Here is a 20,360-nt window from a genome sequence, read left to right as displayed (position 1 = left end):
GTTACAGTGCCATACGGTTAGAAGGGTCCGCTATTTGAAGCATCCATTTGGGCACACATCAGGGAGGCATACTGCATTCCCTAAACAAACCCCTCTGTACTGCGCCTGATAACATGCTCCCTGACCTACTGACTGCAATCCCTGCTAGCCATCATAAACCGCTCCTGCAGTCATACCGATCCTGCCGTCACACAGCTAAATGTATGACCATTGTCTGTATATATAGCATCCCTCACTCTCCACCCCACCATACCGTGCACATCTCCAGCCTCTTTACCTTCTGTATCACCCCATTACTTGTAGTATGTAAGCTCGTTGGAGCAGGACCCTCACCCCTATTGTTTCCACCAACTGATTACTACATGTAACCGTGGTTCTGTAATGTTTGTACTTTTTGCCTTTCTGTATCCCCCTGTCTATGTAAGTGCTGCGGAATATGTTGGTGCTATACAAATAAAGATTATTATTACTTGCCTTGTAAACAGCAGTATACTGTTTTTAACTAATTGAAAAAGCATTGTCGACATTTTTTTCAGTATTGAAAAACAAGGTTAACCACATTTACAGCAGTGCTGTTTTTTTTCTGGCAAACATTGCTGCAGCCAGATATGTGATGTAGATCAATAGCAAAATGTGAAAAAAACTCACAAGTCCGGACACTGAATTATTTGCAGGCTTTATGCAGATAGCAGTGAGGTGAGGGGAATTAAATTACTCTGAGCAAAACAGTCAGTTCACAAAGATACAAGCTATACTCTGTGCCCTTCTGTTCTCACATATCGTGCCACCCAGGGGTTGCAACCCTGTTAGTTGTTGGGGGGGTCTTCACTGACTATAAACCAAAAAGAATCCTAAACAGGGAAACAGTAAATACACAGAGTGTGTGTCAGTGACCTCAGATGATGTTGATGCACTACAAATCATTCGCAGGACTTACGCAGCTACTTGTGGTTTTTTGCAAAATACAAAGTTAGCTGATAAGTTACATAAAACTACACTAAAAAGTAAAAAAAAAAAGAAGTAAAAACAACAAAACAAAAAAGGAACATGAAGAAATCAAGGGGTAAAGAATGTGTCAGTAATGGTGATGGTGGAGGTGGTAGAGGATGGTCAACGTTGGCACTTTAAGTGGCTCCCATTGAAGCAATAGCTCCACGTTCTGCAGAAGGGAAGGCAAGCCCGCTGCCATTCCTTAGAAGTGGTTCTGCCCATGCTTATATCTGCAGCAAACAGAACAGGTCATAGAGTGGATGACAGAGCATGCCTCAAGTACCACCATCTCTACTTCCTCCTAGTCACAGGCACACAGCAGTTAGTCTGCACCAGTCGATCATGAGCATGCCCTCTATACTTTACCTTTTGAAACAGGCCACATGGATCAGTCTGAGGAGCTGTTTGATCATTCAATGTTATGGATGTCAACCGGGCAGTCCAAACAATCAGAGGAGGAAGACCAAGGCACTGAATGCACTGACGCACAACCATTTTTTTTTCCTTCGAAGAGGAAGATTAGGATGGGTCAGTGCACACAGTGAGCCCTTCACAAGCAATGTGTATTTAGGAGGATGTGGAATCAGAGCTTCCAGGTGCTCATTGTAACAGAGTTCATTCAGGAGGAGAAGGACGAAGAAGAGGAAGAAGTGGTGGAAGTTGATTAGGTACTTGATCCAACATGGACAGGCAGGGAGAGTCATCACAGCAACTTGCAGGAGGAGGAGGAAGGGCAGCATTCTGCTAAGACATTGAATAAGTTGTCTCAGAGAAACATAAGGCTTGTACCATCACCATCAACTACTACTAGTCGCAGCAGCACCAACATCAGGCCCACATCTAGGTCTGCTCACTGGACTTGTGCAGCCTGCAGGTGATGACAGAACAGCGGTCATCTGTAAGATCTCCTGTAAGCATTTAAAACATGGCAAGAACGTAAGCAACCTCAACATAACATGTATGAACTGCCACATGAACCCCCACTACCTACTACTTTGGAGAGCCCAACAGGGCCAGGGGGCTCCCTCTTTCACTGCTCTAGGTGCCTCTAACTTCCAGGCAGTTTTGTGTAGCGGCAGTAGCACGCCTACTTCAGGCCTCTTCTCCGCAATTGACGATCGGGCTGCAGACTTCAGATCCAGAAGTGGGAAATTTAAAGCAGAGATTGAGCCACCACCTTCACCAACATTGACATCTTCCCCATACTCCAGCAAGCCCCAGGTCAGCAGCCAGTTCTCCATCCCCTAGCTATGGGAACGGAAAAAAAGACCACCCCAACTGCCCACAAGCGCCAAGCCTGAACACACTGCACAGCTGCTTGCAATTGAAATGCTGCCCTTCAGGCTAATGGACACAGACGTCTTGACTGTCTCCAGTTTTATATGGAGACTCTCACAGGTTTTCTCCATACAAATCCACAAACAATCCATAGGAAATGGACACAACTCATTGCATGATATATCACAGAAGTAAGGAGTGTTGGACAGAGGCACCGCGAAGCAATACACAGACTGACTTCTGGCCCAAAGTAAAAAAAACAAAACATATGGACTCCATGTGCCGCCTTATATGGTCCATGAAAGCACCATCTATGTGCTATCTGAGTGGACATTGCATGATATGAACAAGAATAGGATATGTAGCGATTTCTCTCACATAAAGCATAGGTAGGCATAAATAAGCGCTTATGTGAATAGCCTAATTGGCTATAATGGGTCCATGTCCTGTCTTTGGAATGCACTGATGGGATATATCCTCCGTATGAATGGCCCCTAAGGTAGTGACAGTCCTGCAGATTGCAGCGATATGACTATTTCATGTATCTGGTTTGTCATAAACTTACATTTTATCAGTAGCAACAAATATAGAAGACTACAAGAAGTAGTACTGGCTGGATATTCAGAAGCTGCAGCTAGCCCCACCCTCCAGCCACTGACTGCCAGCTCTTTCTATACACAGTAATAGGCAGGCAGCTGTCAATCAGTGATGGGAGGGTGGGATAGGTGGGGCAAGCTGCAGCTTATGAATATTGCTGATTACTTCCTGTAGTCTTCTACTGAAATCAATGGGGAAAAAATGGAAAGGTTTAATTCAGTTTAAATTCCATTTCTCTTCTCTAAAACCGGAACAGAGGGACAAAAGGCCATAATGCAGATGTGAATGAGCCCTTACTTGATGGAACATTTGCACCTCAAGCATAACCAGCCTTGCATGCTTCAATAAATGGTCTGCAGTCATTGCAAATATATTCTCGCTAAACTGCAAGTCACGAAGCACATCACACCTCAACAGTATGTAAGTCATGAAGCAGCACCAAAGAACACCAGGTCAGTGAATCGGTAATGAGACTTATCCGCTCAGCATCCTTAGCCAAGAGCAGCATCGATAAAATGATAAAACACCATTCGGATTTAAAGAGCAATTCTCTAAAGTAAAAGAAAAATGTTGATAAATACCAATCCTTGACATGGCCTTCTATATGCCTCCTATAATCCTTGACATGGCCTTCTATGTGCCTCCTATAATCCTTGACATGGCCTTCTATATGCCTCCTATAATCCTTGACATGGCCTTCTATGTGCCTCCTATAATCCTTAACATGGCCTTCTATGTGCCTCCTATAATCCTTGACATGGCCTTCTATATGCCTCCTATAATCCTTGACATGGCCTTCTATATGCCTCCTATAATCCTTGACATGGCCTTCTATGTGCCTCCTATAATCCTTGACATGGTCTTCTATGTGCCTCCTATAATCCTTGACATGGCCTTCTATGTGCCTCCTATAATCCTTGACATGGCCTTCTATGTGCCTCCTATAATCCTTGACATGGCCTTCTATGTGCCTCCTATAATCCTTGACTTGGCCTTCTATGTGGCTCCTATAATCCTTGACATGGCCTTCTATGTGCCTCCTATAATCCTTGACATGGCCTTCTATGTGCCTCCTATAATCCTTGACATGGCCTTCTATGTGCCTCCTATAATCCTTGACATGGCCTTCTATGTGCCTCCTATAATCCTTGACATGGCCTTCTATGTGCCTCCTATAATCCTTGACATGGCCTTCTATGTGCCTCCTATAATCCTTGACATGGCCTTCTATGTGCCTCCTATAATCCTTGACATGGCCTTCTATGTGCCTCCTATAATCCTTGACATGGCCTTCTATGTGCCTCCTATAATCCTTGACATGGCCTTCTATGTGCCTCCTATAATCCTTGACATGGCCTTCTATGTGCCTCCTATAATCCTTGACATGGCCTTCTATGTGCCTCCTATAATCCTTGACATGGCCTTCTATGTGCCTCCTATAATCCTTAACATGGCCTTCTATGTGCCTCCTATAATCCTTGACATGGCCTTCTATGTGCCTCCTATAATCCTTGACATAGCCTTCTATGTGCCTCCTATAATCCTTGACATGGCCTTCTATGTGCCTCCTATAATCCTTGACATGGCCTTCTATGTGCCTCCTATAATCCTTGACATGGCCTTCTATGTGCCTCCTATAATCCTTGACATGGCCTTCTATGTGCCTCCTATAATCCTTGACATGGCCTTCTATGTGCCTCCTATAATCCTTGACATGGCCTTCTATGTGCCTCCTATAATCCTTGACATGGCCTTCTATGTGCCTCCTATAATCCTTGACATGGCCTTCTATGTGCCTCCTATAATCCTTGACATGGCCTTCTATGTGCCTCCTATAATCCTTGACATGGCCTTCTATGTGCCTCCTATAATCCTTGACATGGCCTTCTATGTGCCTCTTATAATCTTTGACATGGCCTTCTCTGTAGTTGCTAAAACTTCTATTTAGCGTTTCATTATAGGAAAACTGGATGATACTAGTGTAGCAGCCAGTATAGCAGGGTTAGACCACTTGGGTGCTACCGCTTTCTCATACTCTTGGATGACAGATCAGCCTAATTATGGAGCAATATAGAAGTAGAAGATGTATCTTTGCTTCTCTATACAAGTTTACTCTTCAGGACTCGAAGAGAGCTGAATTACAACCAACTTGGGGAAACAGTAAAGCCAGCCATACTGGTTATCACTCAGCTTTCCCGGCAGCGGACATAGGTTATTTTATTTCCTGTTGATCATTCTTACTGGTAAATGCTCTTTAAGGCTGCCTGTCCACGGGCGTTTTTACATTTCGTTCCCCGTGGCCAGATTATCGCCACGGGGAAAGCGCCGCTCTCCACAAGCGAAGAATCATAGTGATTCTCCGTTCGCAGCCGGCAATTCACAGCATGCTGCGAATTACCGTGATTCTCCTTGGTCATCCTATCTGTCAGATAGGCTTACAGCAGAGATCCTCTCTACAGTCTCTTGCTCCCAGGCAGCGGCTCCTGCGGCGGAGATCTGCCGCGGGATACCGTAACGCCGGTGGACAGGCAGCCTAACCCGATAAGAACCAAGTGCTGCAAATATATGGCCCTAAGAGTGCATGCACACTGGCAGATTTGCATTGCAGAATCCGGTGCAGGCGTCCACCTCTAGACTCTGCAGCAAATATCGCCCATAGCATGCTAGGGAAAAGTGATTTTTCATGCACATGAGCGGAAAACAATTGTGGTTTCCGCTTTCAGATAAAAAAATCGCAGCATGCCCCATTTTAGCGTGGGTTCAGCACGGATGACTTCAATTGACATTGTAGAAAGGTTGTGGAAAAGTAGAAGTAAAAAAATTCTATACTATGCATGTCTGATGGCTCACCATGCAGACCATCCGCAGTCCAGATGAAGCGATAAGAAACTAGGTACGTGCGGACGCCTCGGCTGCCATGGCTGGATTTCACATGTGGAATTTGACCCACCTGTGTGCATGCGGCCTTAGTGCTGGGCTTTAAACTTGTAATTATATAGCGAGTGTTTACAGTTACTGCTCCTGAAATCTAGCAAAAGCAGGTGGGGTGCTCGGATGACAGAGACAGCCGAGGACCCAGAGGAGAAGACAGAAGTGGTTTATAACGGCTTCGGTTTTCTCTAGAGATGAGCGAGCGTACTCGGAAAAGCACTACTCGCTCGAGTAATTTGCTTTATCCGAGTATCGCTGTGCTCGTCCCTGAAGATTCGGGTGCCGGCACGGAGCGGGGAGCTGCAGGGGAGAGCGGGGAGGAACGGAGGTAAGATCTTTCTCTCCTTCTCTCCCACCCGCTCTCCCCTGCTCCCCGCTGCGACTCACCTGTCAGCCGCAGCGGCACCCGAATCTTTAGACCCGAGCACAGCGATACTCGGATAAAGCCAATTACTTGAGCGAGTAGTGCTTATCCGAGTACGCTCGCTCATCTCTAATTGTAAACCAATGCATCAGAGGGGCAGCTTATATCGGCCAGGTGTAAAAACCCAGCCGATATACGCCCATGTGAATCCAGCCTAAAATTGTTACAAAGTGTCTATTTCTCTAGGACCTTATTAGTTAAGCAGAATGGCTCTTCCACACAGCATTTAAACACTCATCCATGCACATAGTCGCTCACGTGCTGCTGAAGGGAAGCTAGTATCGCTGGCTCACAGCGGGACAGCTGGAGGGGATTTCACTCCTCGTTCTCCCCCGCCCTTCTTCATTGATTTAACATAGCGGCCATTCAGTACTGAATGGTTGCTATTTACACTGAGTGATCAGCTCATCATCCATCATTTATGCTGCATAAACAATGGCCAATGAGCTGAACGATCATTGTTCAGTGTAAATAGCAGCTGTTCAGTACTGAACGGCCACTATGTTAAGTCAATGGAGAGGAGCTGGGGAGAACGAGGAGTGAAATCTCCGGCAGCCTCCCCACACCACTGCTGGCCGCTCTGTGAGCGAACCAGCGATACTAGCTCCCGTGCATGGTTTGCCCGACATTCGTCCTGTCTAAATGGGCCTTTAGTTATGGTGCTATTAGGGGTTGTGATGTTTTGGGGCTTTTTATACTTACCTGCGATCAAACGCTATTCCGCAGGAACAGGAAATCTGAGTCAGATTTTCCTGCCCGCGTGATCTTCAGAGGACAACACCGCTGGATCGCAGGAGTGGGCGAGTTAAAAAAATACATCACCCCCTGTCACCTCCCCTAACAGCACCCAGGCTTAGTTTATAGTGCTGTGGGGACATGACAGGTTCTCTCTAACCAATAACCAAGGTGGTGTAGTGCAAGTAATGGACATAAGAGGAACTGCTGCTGTAAGTTACAATGCTGTCAGCTTACTATGTATCATATAGGTCAACGTAAACCTAATAAAAGGAAAAGAAAGTCACAGGAAATTAATAATGCCTACTAATACTAGAAAGAAAAGATATATCCTCATAAACCCAGGAATACGTCTGTGTTATACCAGGCTGTATCAAATAATCACAAGATACAATTTAACCAGTTCATCTTAAGTAACTTTGGAGCTAGTCTGATATTTCCCAGTACTCTACAGTGATCGGTGGGGTTACATTGTGCAGTGATCCTATAGCTCAGGGATGTAATCCATATACAGTAACAGATTATGGTTTTGGTAGACAGGGAGATAGATGACAGATAAAACCTGAAGATCAATCAATGCCTTAGCAAGAATATATTTGGGTGCTGTATTGTATATCATAGAATTACCATCAAACGCTAATCAGTGATTGACAACTATAATTCCCAAGGGCTTCAGGAGACACTGGAGTCACCAGACCTCACTGGAGTCCTAAATGAGGACAGGAAAGTAACACAACAGGGGACAAACGCCTCACTTTGAGTCCCTTCACACTATCATATGGTCATTCGTGAAAGTCACAAATTTTACTCCAAAAAAAAACAAAACATGAAAACGTAGCGTTTAACAGACCCATAGGCTACAGCGGGTTAAACGTAGTCAGACGATGTAGATTGGACTAAGTTTAGTAAGGCATATCTTTCCGTGCATTTTTCTTTTTATTGTGGGATTGAAAGCGTCAACTCCTATGCTTTTCTGTCCACAAAAAAGTAAAGAAAAGTGTGTGTGTTTTGGATTTTTGAGGATGCAGAATGCTTTTTCAGGATTTTTGAGGAGTCTTGAGCTATTAGTCCTACTGCAAAATTAAGCCCTAGTTACAGTTAATAAAAAAAAGTTAATTTAAATGTTAGTGCTGAACTTTAAAACTTTACATATTTTTAAACTTTTCTTTATGGATGTTTCTTGTATACGTGAGACGTATGTGAAAGTGACAGTGTGGAACAGCCCATAGGCCGCTTAAGGCCCCCTGCGCATGGGAGGAAATTCCACGGCAGGATTTCCCGCAGAATTTCCACCCGTAGTCGCTGCCATAGGATGGCCTTAGAAAACGCAATCCTAGGCAGCCGGATGTGATTTGCCTGTGTGAAATCACACGCGGAAAACAAATCGCAGCATGTTCTATTTCTATGCGGGTCTCGCAGAGGCCAGCACAGAAATGTCAGTAGTGCCGAGCTGGCTCCGCTCTGCACATGCGCTGGCTGGCCGGCACATCACAAAGCCGGAGCCACGGGAGCAGGTGAGACCCGCACTGATCCCTGCAGGGGCGCTGGTCGGATCACGCTACGAAAATTCTCGCAGTGGGATCCGACAGGGCCATCTGCAGGCGGGCCCTAGGATGAGTGCATTTTTACTCCAGATTTGGTCCTGACTGAGGGAATAAGGAGCTAATGCAAATCTATAGGGCTAATAACATGGCCGTATTTTTTAGGACTGTTTTTACGAAAACGCAGCATGATCTATTTTTTTGCGTATTTGCCTCTGTATTTGGGTGAATACAGATCAATATTTGCTCAACAGAACACAATAAAAATACAGAGGCAAATACGGATTAAAAATTGATGCCATACAGATGTAAGGTCTCTTGAAACACGTTTGTAATATGGATCCATATGACGGACATGGTTTTATATGGTCATCCGGAACTGGCCTTAGTGAACTGTACACCCTTGTTCCTAGGCAGGCACTCCGGCAAAGGATGTCCACTCAACCGCACCAGTGGCTAGGGAGGAGAGCCAGAATTCCTGGACTGGTGGCATAGCCCTTGATGATTGAGACCAGGAGGATAGACCTGACTACTCTTTATTAACCAAGGAGTCATGTCTATCCTCCCGGTCTTAATTTATGACTTATCAAGGGCTGTGCCACCAGTCCAGCATTATTGGCTCGCCCCTCCCTCCAGTCATTACTAGGCTCCACTGTATAACTGCGGTGTTCTTAGAATCTTGTTCAGTATGGTCCTTAACACTCAATCACACAATTCAGCTTCCATAGTCTACCAAGAATAGCTCCACTTCCATTTGCACCCTTTAAGACACCCCACCAGTGACAAATACACTGAGGCATCAGGTGAGGAATAGTGACCTACCTGATAAGCATCTGGGATATTGACCGTTTCTCCATGCTCTGCAACATAACCTATGATCCCTTTTCCCCAGGGCACCTGCACCTCATTGGAATTGTCCATGCGGCAGGAAGGTAACAGAGTGGTTCCTGCATGCACATCAAAGAATTTTGACACCAAACTCTTTTTGTTGGCTGTACCTTCAACCAAGAAGAGAGAACATCTGTCAGCATCCACCATGATGCAGACAAAGATCAAGATCTTATAGCAAAGGCTGGTGAGGTTGAGCTCATTAGATATGTCCTTCACTAATTCCAGGAAGAACTCCCTCTCATTGTGCTCCTTCAAGTAGTACTTGTAATCAATAGCAGTGGATGGATATTGAGGAATGCTGACCCTGGACTCTAGCAGTGCACTGAGAATGTGTGCAGTGGTGGGTGGTAAGGAGCTGGCCTTCCTGAGCAATGCTCTTCTCCTCATGCTAGTCAAGGGTTCCTGGGCTCTGGAGTTGACATGTTCATCATAGGTCCTGTTGACATTAATGGCCTTAGAACGTGCAAAACTTTTCCTCAGCTCCTTCTGAGATGCTCTCCTCTGCAACCCATCTCCTCGGTTACCCCAACACTCCTTACTCTTCTCATCAGTAGAAGAGATAGAAGATGCTTTGGACATCTGGTTCCTCTTCAGCCACTTCTCCACCATGTAGTGTTTCCCTTTCCTGATGAGATAATCCTCAAAAAGATCTGGATGCTTGTCCAAGAAACTTTCCACTTTGGAGAAGTCCAACTCTGGCTCTGTCATCTCTGCAATGTCGCCTCCTTTGGCTTTGCCAAATTGAATTTCAAGGAGATAATCCTCAAGTTTGCAGAAGCATCTTGTGAGGAATGTCTGTGGTCTTCATGCACCTGCTACTTCCCAGCCAATCCCTTGTACACTGTCTTCTTTTGGGGATTCCCTCAATTCTGCAAATGATGCCAATGTTATATAACTAATATTTCCAAGTGTCCTTCTCAGTCATCATCTTCTGGAGTGTATGTGCTATATAATAAAGCTTTGTGCAACAGCAGGTTATAATCCTAGGAAGCCAGACGTGTTCTCTCTGTGCTTTGCAAAAGATGTACTGAAGCAGCAGATTGCTCCTGTAGGTGTCACCCAGCAGCCATAGAACCTCCCAGTGATGCAAATAGCTCCGGGTGGAGCGTGTGTGCAGGAAAGGGTTAACATTAACCATTGCGCTGCTGCCTCCTTCTGCTTCTACAGCGCAAGCAGAACACGAGCCATACCAGCAGCAGTAAGAGTTCCCCCTAGTGGCTGCTTTTAGGAACTGCTGAGACTGAAGTTTGCTGCTGGATCTCTTTTCAAACGTACAGAGGTGTGGAAAAAAATGCATCATATTCTCCATCCTGAAAACGGCAAGTAAGATGCAGAAAACCTGCTACAAATAATAGAATTGTTTTTATTATTTCTATTTGATTTCATTAAAAAAAACATTTTCAACAGTTCACAGAGGTTTTATGCTGATTGAATGGAGCATATATATCTCTGTAGTTCTATATATGACTGCATACTGATTTTTAGTTACAATTATTTATTTACAGTGGAAAAGTCTGATAGGTGGTATAAAAAAACATATTTGTGGACAGTTTAAACCATGTTTTGTTAGGCTGCTTTCACATTTTCATCGGGGGTTCCGTTTTCCTCTTCCGTTTAGGGAGTTAGAAAGGGGAATCACCTGGCCAAAGAGATCCGTCTTATGACGAAACCGAACAGCGCAGAACTGACCTCATTAACTATAATGGATTCCATTCCGTTTCCGCTCAGCTGCCCTGCATCTTAGCAAATGAAAAAGCGCCGCATGCGCATTATTTATTCCAGTATTTTGTGCTGGATTTTCGATGGAACCTCCGAACGGAGATTCTAGCGCAGGTGTGAACCTGACCTTACTTCATGTAAAGGTTATTGTCAATTTAATGTTATTTACTGTTAGATAAGGTAACTCCAGGTTCACAGCTGCGCTGGAATCTTCGTTCGGAGGTTCTGTTGAAAATCTGGCATAAATTACCGTAAGGAATATTGCTGAAGCAGCAGTTTTTCGTAGAAGTAAAATGCCGGGCAGCTGAGTAGAAACTGAACGGACCCCATTATAGTCCGTGGGGTCCATTTGGCGCTGTTCGGTTCTATCATAGGATGGATTTGTTCCGCCAGGGGGATTCCCCTTTCCTGTTCCCCAAACGGAGCAGGAAAACAGAACCTGCAACATAATTTAGGCTGCTTTCACAATGCTGAAAATCCTAATACCACAGAGCTGTCACTACAGAAGTTAGCTGAATGAAGCCTTGACCGTGGGTGGTCTTGTAATGGTGCTAGACGAAGGCATGGTAGGCAAAAGGGTCTGCTACATGTGCTGGGAGATTGTTGCGCGGGTTGGAAAACTTGTTGGAAGGATTAGAGTAAAGGCATTGCAACTAGTAGCTTTTCAGATATCGGAACACTATGACTCCCAGCATGCCCCGACAGCCTGCATCTGGCAGAGGAGAATGGAAGGTACAGTTTCCTAAGAGCTACAGGTTGCAGATCCCAAGTCAATGGCTATTGTCTGGTTGTCATTCTGCAACATCCAGTTGCAGGGCAATCCATAAATTGTAATATTGAATATACACCCTATTTATGTAAGATATATATTGTTCCAGCATTTTTATTTATGTTTGCATTTCATTGTATTAAACACCACGGATACAGAACATCTTCAAGGGGGATTTGTCACCACCTTTAGGATGTTCTCCTCTCTGAGGGCAGCAGAGGGCACTTGCATGCATGGATACCACTGCTGAATTCCGCAGTAGAAGCCGCGCGTGCCCGTGGATATGGAGAGGAAAAGAATGTTTCCTACCGCTCTGGATTCAGGGCGGATCTCCTCTGAGCCGTGCAGATCTTCTTTTTCCATCACGGCAGATGCGTCCAGAAGCGCTGGCTGACGCACCCGGCACATGCGCAATGCTGTCTTTTTTGTTTTTGAATCTCCTGCTTTCCCACAGATCTGCAGCACAGCCTCAGTGACAGCTGCAGGTGTGCTGCGGGGACACCTTCCATTGACTTCAATGGAAGTCTTCCCTGCAGGATCCGCAGGAGAATGGAGCATGCTACAATTTCTTCCTGCGTGTGCAATCCGTACACTGGGGAGAAAAAAAAAAAATCACATCCGCATTCTTTAAACTGCCGTATGGATGCTAATGCCTTTACATGGAGTAAGGGCTTATTCACAGGAGTGTATATCGGCTGCCGTTTTCACGGGCGGCCGATATACACAACCATCTGAGCTGTCTTTCCCCCTTCTCTCCTCCGCACCAGCTCTCTGCTTCTCTCCTCCCTTCTGGTAGTTTGCAATGGAAGGAAGTGGGACGGGGCGGAGCTGTATTCCCATGCAATTTGGGGGGGGGCTTTGGCTGCATTGGGAACCTTCTTGAAGGCACATTACTAAACCTGATTTTTACTCCCATTGGCTTTAATGGGAGTCAGAATCGTCCGTCCCAATACACAATTGTTTTGGTGAATTTGACCCAATCCCGACACAAACTGCTTATTCCACTATTCGCTGATCACTAGTGGCCAATTATTATTATACTCTTTGTAGGAGAGTTTTTCACTGCTGCAATCTTTTTTTATATAATTTATGATGTTACTGAGCTCATCACACAATATGAAGCTTATGGAGAAGGTTTACACCTTAAATACTGTATATAAATCTGAGATCATGAACTTATGGTGTATGCCCACATACGCTATATGTTATGTTCGGGCAGGGTTATGGGAACAGCGACCTACATGGTTGTATTATATTTATAGCTGGAGGGATGAACATACACTCAAGACCGAACACAGAGATCATCAGAACAGTCAAGGAATAGGAAAAGATAAAAAGGGATGTCTGACCCTACATACACCACAGAAGTATGGGAACCTGCCTAAAAAGGAGGTAATCGTTTCGATAAGGATGGCTCCACTCAGGGACATAGGGGAAAACGGAAGGCAAGGAACACTAGATATGGTTAGAGAGCTGCTCTGATCGTGCCTGCTGTTCCCTGCCTTTTTACTCTATGTAAGCCTAGAAAACAGGACATAGTTCAGACGGGGGCATTTGCATACCTATGGATGGTGGTAATTCAGACATAGACCCAGCAGGACTTAGTTCACACTGACCAGGCATCTGCGCACCTACAGATGGAAGGGCAATCAGAAATGAACCAAACAGAAGCGCATGCAGATCTAAAACTAAACCAACAGACACAAACAAACAAGGAACTGCACAGTATGCAATCTAACATCGGGTACAGTTAGGAGATAAAAAGGTATATATATATATATAATGACCAGTACCTTCTAGCCAGAGGCGCTGGGATTTCTGTGCACAGACCTAGGTGATTGGCTGGCTGGAGCAATCCACACCATCAGCCAGCCAAATCAACCACAGCTGCAGCGATCAACTCCTGGAAACTCTTACTACTACAAGACCCAGGGGCACAAACTATCTCAACGTGACATCATACTTTTATGTATCACCAGTTGTGTATGGAGACTCTCAGAGGTTTTATGCTAACAGATCCAAATCGAGTCCATTAGAAATGAAATTGTGACACATCTCATCACATGCCATATTACAGAAGTAGTGAAAATCAGAAGGATAGCGCCTTGTGCAGAAAAAAAGCCTGGTGTGGACAAGTAACCGAATTAAAGGGTAGCCTTCACACCTTTAAGGCTTATTCACACAAGGGAATTTACATGGCTTACTTACATGCACAAAAAAAGTGACTACTAGAACAATGGTTTTCTAAGGAAATATTGAGACAAAGGAATCTTAGCCACTCAAAAAATGCAAAACACACCAAAAGATAGGACATCAGCAACTGAAATTCCCTGCTGCATGAAAATATAGGTTCTGACCTATCTTTAGTGCGCAAAGCGCAGAAGCCTTCAAAGACTCCTATGGGGGACAATGTGAGCCTGCCGCAAAGGGAGATGAAGGGATTCCCCAGCAGCATGGATGAAGGGGTTTCCCTGCAGTGGAGATGGAGGGATTCCCCAGCAGTGCAGAATGGAGGGGTTCCCCTGCAGAGCAGATAAAAGGATTCCCCAGCAGCACGGAATAAAGGAGTTCCCCTGAAGGGGAGATAAAGGGATTCCCCAGCAGCGCAGATGGAGGGGTTCCCCTGTAGGGGAGATGAAGGGATTCCCCAGCAGCACAAAATAGAGTTGTTCCCCTGCAAGGGAGATCAAGGGATTCCCCAGCAGCGCAGATGGAGGGGCTCTCCTGCATTAGAGATGGAGGGATTCCCCAGCTGCACAGATGGAGGGGTTCCCTTGCAGGGGAGATGGAGGGATTCCACAGCTGCACAGATCAAGTGGTTCTCTTGAAGGGGAAATGGAGGCATTCTCCAGCAGTGCAGATGGAGGGGTTCCCCTGCAGGGGAGATGGAGGGATTCCTCCACTGCAGGGTTGTCCCCAGCGATGAAGGGAACCCCCAGGAGGATTTTAAAAAGCCCTGGGGAGTCTCCTCATCTCTCTCTCCAGCAGCGCATATTTTCAGTCCTTTCCGTTCAGTGTGGAAAAATTGTCCATTCAGATGATTTTTCCACACCAAAGTTGTGATTTTTTTGTGCAGCTAACACGCCCATGTGAACGAGCCCTGAGTCATGGTCAACTGAAAGTCAATACATTTCTTATGCACTCAGTGCATCCAACGGATAGGAGAGCGCAGGGTCAAGTCCAAAACGGTTAATTTCGGAGAAGAAATTATAGTAACTCCAAAAATGCCCGCACTTATAAGAAAAGTGTAATGATCAAAACAGTACTTACTGGATCCCCCTGTCCGCCATTAAGTACTGTTTTGATAACTACACTTTTCCTATGCATTTTTTAAGTTACCATTATTTCTTATGTTACAGAAGTAAGGAGTGTTGGACAGAGGCACCGCGAGGCAATACTCAGACTGACTTATGGCCCATAGTAAAAAAAAAAGGTAGTGACTCCATGTGCTGCCTTACAAGGTCCACGAAAGCACCTTCCATGTGCCATCTGAGCACCAGCAGGCAGCGGAGTTTCCTACTCTCATCCATGATATGAACAAGAATAAGATATGCAGTGATTTTTTTTCACACCTACCATAGGCACACATGAATAAGTGCTCATGTGAAAAACGTAATTGGCTGTAATGGGTCCATGTCCTGTCCTTGAAATGCACATATGGGAAATACCCCTGCATGAATGGACCGTAAGGGCTCATTCACATGGGCATCAAAATCATGCAGACGTTAGCTGTGCAAAAAAATTGCAGCTAACTCGATGGAAAATCGCATGAATGAATGATTTTCTGCGATTAAGTCCCAAGCCTAATTAGAATTGAAATTACACATTCACCCGATCGGGAACTGTGTGTTGCAGAAAAAAAGCCCTGCTGCTCTAGGAGCAGAGAGAGAGATGAAGAAAATCCCTTGCGATGAAGTGAAGCCCCATAGGACTTCCCTTCATCTCAGCAGGGATGGAGGGGTTCCCCAGCAGCAGGGAATTCCTCCATCTCCCCTGCAGGGGAACCCCCCCATCCACACTGCTGAGGAATCCCTCCATCCCTGCTGCTGAAGAATCCCTCATCCCCACTGCTGGGGAATCCCTTCAACTCCCTTTGCCAGTTGGCTCGCATAGTCTCCCACAGGAGTCTATGGAGGCCTCTGTTATTTTCTGTCAAAAGATAGGTCAAGGCCTATCTTTTCTCACAGCAGGAAATTTTAGTCGCTGATGTCCTATCTTTTTGGTGCGTGTTTTGGGGTTTTTTTGTGCAGATTAAAATTATTCATCTGCACGCTTCCATAGGAAACCATTGGTTCTATTGCTCACGATTTTTTTAGCGCATGTAACTTAGCTGCGCAAAATCGTCAATGTGAATGAGGCCTAAGGTAGTCACAACCATGTGTATACGGATGAAGGAGTGATAAGTGCACCTGCTATCACATTTTAAAAGTTCAAGAAATATAACAGTATGTGAGATCTTTGACAGAAAACTAAAAGAATTCTCCAGAGCTCTTGCTTAGGCCGGTTTCACATCTGCCCCGGAATCAGCAACCGAAGGATCTGGCACAGAGGCGGCTGCAAATCCCAGAAGAAAAGGCACTGTATGCAGTGCTTTGTCTTCCGTCCAAAAACCAGGCAGCTGAGCAAAAAACGGGCGGACCCCATTATAGTCAATGTATAGTATTGCGGCAGATAGGCGCCATATAAATGTCCTGTGTGAATCTGGGCTAAAGCTTTAACTGCAGCATTCGTCCCACTGAGCCTTTATGTGTGCAGAAATATCTATAAATGTGCAGTATAGAGAGCCCCCTCCCCAATATGTACGGATTTGTTTTGTTGGTACTAGTAGTATTGCTTAGTTGCTTTTTTGTATATTTAGTGTTATTTTGTTGGCAGACACTGTCCACAGAGCACTGAACATATTAGGAAACTGATTTTTCTCTACATAGTGATTCAGATAGAAGAAAATAATACAAGACGTGCCTGACCCATTTTACAGTCTAATTATCCTCAGCCTGATGTCATTGTCATTAAACAGAACAGAGCTCCCTACATGTTGCATGACTGGGGGGCAATCTATTTCCATCCCTAATTGGAGAATTCAGGAGTGTTATGTACTCCATCATTTGATCTGTTACAGTGTCACACAAAGCAGGGAACTCTGGATACTTATCTGCTCCCAACAATTAGATTCGCAGATTACATGAAATAGACCAAGTGGCAATAAAGACATTTATGAGATGCCAGAATTGTGATAATCGATCCTGTACATACATGCGTCCTGTCACTATGAACAGAAAAAGTAGATTGAGGTTGCAGTTCATCAAAACAAATGTGTTTCATTTTAATGAAAGTAGCATGTAATCTATGAATTTAGTATAGATAGGTGAATCAGCAAAGCACTTCGGGCTATGCATTTTACATTATCAATACAACATCCTTTCCTTTTTCCTTCCATTTATTAACACCTTCCTCTTTCATTCCACCCCTCCTTTATTCCTTCCACCCTCCCCTCCTTTCATTATTCCTTCTTTCCATTTATTAACACCTTCCTCTTTCATTCCACCGCTCCTTCATTCCTTCCGCCGTTCTTTCCTCTTTTCCCTCTCCTGTCTTCCTTCCTTCCCTCCCTCCTTCCCTACTTCCTTCCTTCCCTCCCTCCTTCCCTACTTCCTTCCTTCCTCCCTCCCTCCTTCTTTCCTTCCTTCCTTCCTTCCTTCCTCCCTTTCTTTCCTTCCTCCCTTTCTTTCCTTCCTCCCTTTCTTTCCTTCCTCCCTTTCTTTCCTTCTTCCCTTTCTTTCCTTCTTCCCTTCCTTTACTTCCTTTCTCCCTCCCTTCCTCTCATCCTTAATTTCTTTCTCCCTTCCCCCCTTCCCCCACTCCTTCCTTCCTTCTATTTATTAATTACTTTCTCCTCCTTCTTTTTTTTCTACTTCTTCCTTCATTCGTTATCCCCTTCTTTCCTCCCTCCTCTCCTTTCTTCATCCCTCCACTCCTTTATTCCATTTCTTGATATCTTTCCACCGTCTTCTTCTATCCACTCCTTCTTTCCAGCCCTCCTTCCTCTGTTTCACCCCGCCATCCTTCTTTCCCTGCATCTTTTGTTCCACCCCTCCATCCTTCCATCTCTCTCTCCCTCCTTCCTTCTTTACCATCTTCCTTCTTTTTCACCTTCCTTCCACTCCTCCATAATTCAGTCATTCTTTCTTTCCCTGCTTCCCTTCATCCCTTCCTTTGTTCATTCCACCCCTCCATCCTTCGTTTCTTCTTCCTATTATTAAATTTAGATATAAAAGAATGAAATAAAATGGAAAGGTAGAAAGCAAAAAATTTAATGCTAATAGTAATAAAAATGTAAAATGGAATAGTAATTTTCTTGGTGACCCATTGAAATAAAGCTTTCTGTGTGCCAATCCTGTGGGCAAATGTCTTGCTCCCTTTGCGGCAAGTTATTTTCCCTGGTGATCTATTGGCTATATATAATGTCCTTGGGGTAAAGTGGGCTAGTATCCTAACCAAAGTAATCCAACAGACAATCTCTTGTCCCAGGAATCCAGTGGTAATGTATTCCCTCTACACGGTAATACAGAAATGCTATGGATGTAGCAGTTCATTGCAGCGGCGTTTCCATTTTCGAGGAAGCTGTAGACAATCAGTCACATTTCTGCCCTAATATTTGTTACCAGGGATTGGTCCACAAGGCAGATTACAGTGTATCTTTATAGGATACTGATGGAAAGCCATCAGATCACCATGATCTGCAGTATACAGCCGCTCACAAACTCTGATTCTGGGGGTTCCTTAGTGGAAGCCATGACCAGCTACTAGATTAATCCTGTATATCATACCAAGTGTTACTTACGTATATTAATTAGAGATGAGCGAGCATACTCGTCCGAGCTTGATACTCGTTCGAGTATTAGGGTGTTCGAGATGCTCGTTACTCGTAACGAGTACCACTCGGTGTTCGGGTTACTTTCATTTTCTTCCCTGAGAAATTTGCGCGCTTTTCTGGCCAATAGAAAGACAGGGAAGGCATTACAACTTCCCCCTGCGACGTTCAAGCCCTATACCACCCCCCTGCAGTGAGTGGCTGGCGAGATTAGGTGTCACCCGAGTATTAAAATCTGCCCCTCCCGCGGCTCGCCACAGATGCATTCTGACATTAGTTCAGGGAAAGTGGTATCTTGGTGGAGCTGCTATAGGGAGAGTGTTAGGAGTATTTTAGGTTTCAAGAACCCCAACGGTCCTTCTTAAGGCCATAGAAATCCCAGATTGCACCTATGTGCGATCTGCGATTTCTGTTCTCTTCTCTATATGCACTCAATGGGGCTGGCGGCAGCAGCGCCGACCCCGTTGAGAACATATAGAAGACAAATTATTCTTCTCTGCCACAGCTGTAACAGCTGTGGCAGAGAAGAACGATGTTTGCCCATTGAATTCAATGGAGCCAGCAATACAGCAGGTTCCACTGAAAGCAATGGGCTGCCAGCGATCGCGGGATGAATTGTCGGGAAGGGCTTAAATATATAAGCCCTTCCCTGCAATTCATCCAGAAATGTGTTACAATAAAAATATATACCGGCGTATAAGGCGACGGGGCGTATAAGACGACCCCCCAACTGTCACCTTATACGCCGGCAATACAGTGGAGCAAAGAATAAAAATCATTACTCACTTCTTCTGACGTTCTGCGGTGCTCCTGCAGGCTGTCGCTCCCTCCTGGTCCCCGGCAGAGCATTGCTTTCTCTACGAAGGGCTTTAAATCCCCGCCTCCAGAAACACACGTGCCTTCAGCCAATCACAGCCAATGACAATGATGTCATTGAATGGCTGTGATTGGCTGTGTTTCTGGAGGCGGGGATTTCAAGCCCTGCATCCAGAAAGCAATGCTCTGCCGGGAACCAGGAGGGAGCGACAGCCTGCAGGAGCACCGCAGAACGTCAGAAGAAGTGAGTAATGATTTTTATTCTTTGCTCCACTGTATTGCCAGCGTATAAGGTGACAGTTGGGGGGTCGACTTATACGCCCCGTCACCTTATACGCCGGTATATACGGTATATATTTTTATTGTAACACATTTCTGGATGAATTGCAGGGAAGGGCTTATATATTTAAGCCCTTCCCGACAATTCATCCCCGCGCACGCCGGCAGCCCATTGCTTTCAGTGGAACTTGCTGTACTGCTGGCTCCATTGAATTCAATGGGCAAACATCGTTCTTCTCTGCCACAGCTGTTACAGCTATGGCAGAGGAGAACGATCTTTACGCTGACAGTGCGGGGGGGGGGCCCACTCTTGCCGCTATTGTTGCTTAATAGTGGGACCTGGGAACTTGAGATGCAGCCCAACATGTAGCCCCTCGCCTGCCCTATCTGTTGCTGTGTCGTTCCCATCACTTTGTTGAATTGCCCATATTTTCACAAACGAAAACCTTAGCGAGCCTCGGCGATATACAAAAATGCTCGGGTCGCCCATTGACTTCAATGGGGTTCGTTACTCGAAAC

General features: G+C 45.2%; 1 protein-coding gene across 1 annotated transcript in view; it reads right to left on the bottom strand.

The window, feature by feature from the left end:
• The window catches only part of PDE11A (phosphodiesterase 11A), a 472,505-nt gene extending 462,155 nt beyond the window's left edge, over positions 1–10,350 (bottom strand). Inside the window, exon 1 of the mRNA XM_066575784.1 lies at positions 9,319–10,350. Coding sequence (XP_066431881.1) covers positions 9,319–10,095 — 777 coding nt within the window. The 5' untranslated portion in view covers positions 10,096–10,350. The remainder of the gene's footprint in view (positions 1–9,318) is intronic.
• Between the last annotated feature and the right edge of the window lie 10,010 nt (positions 10,351–20,360).

This window comes from Eleutherodactylus coqui, chromosome 8 (assembly GCF_035609145.1).
Source record: "Eleutherodactylus coqui strain aEleCoq1 chromosome 8, aEleCoq1.hap1, whole genome shotgun sequence".
NCBI classification, from domain to species: domain Eukaryota; kingdom Metazoa; phylum Chordata; class Amphibia; order Anura; family Eleutherodactylidae; genus Eleutherodactylus; species Eleutherodactylus coqui.
Note: the sequence above shows the minus strand (reverse complement) of the source record. Positions and strands in the feature narration are given on the sequence as shown.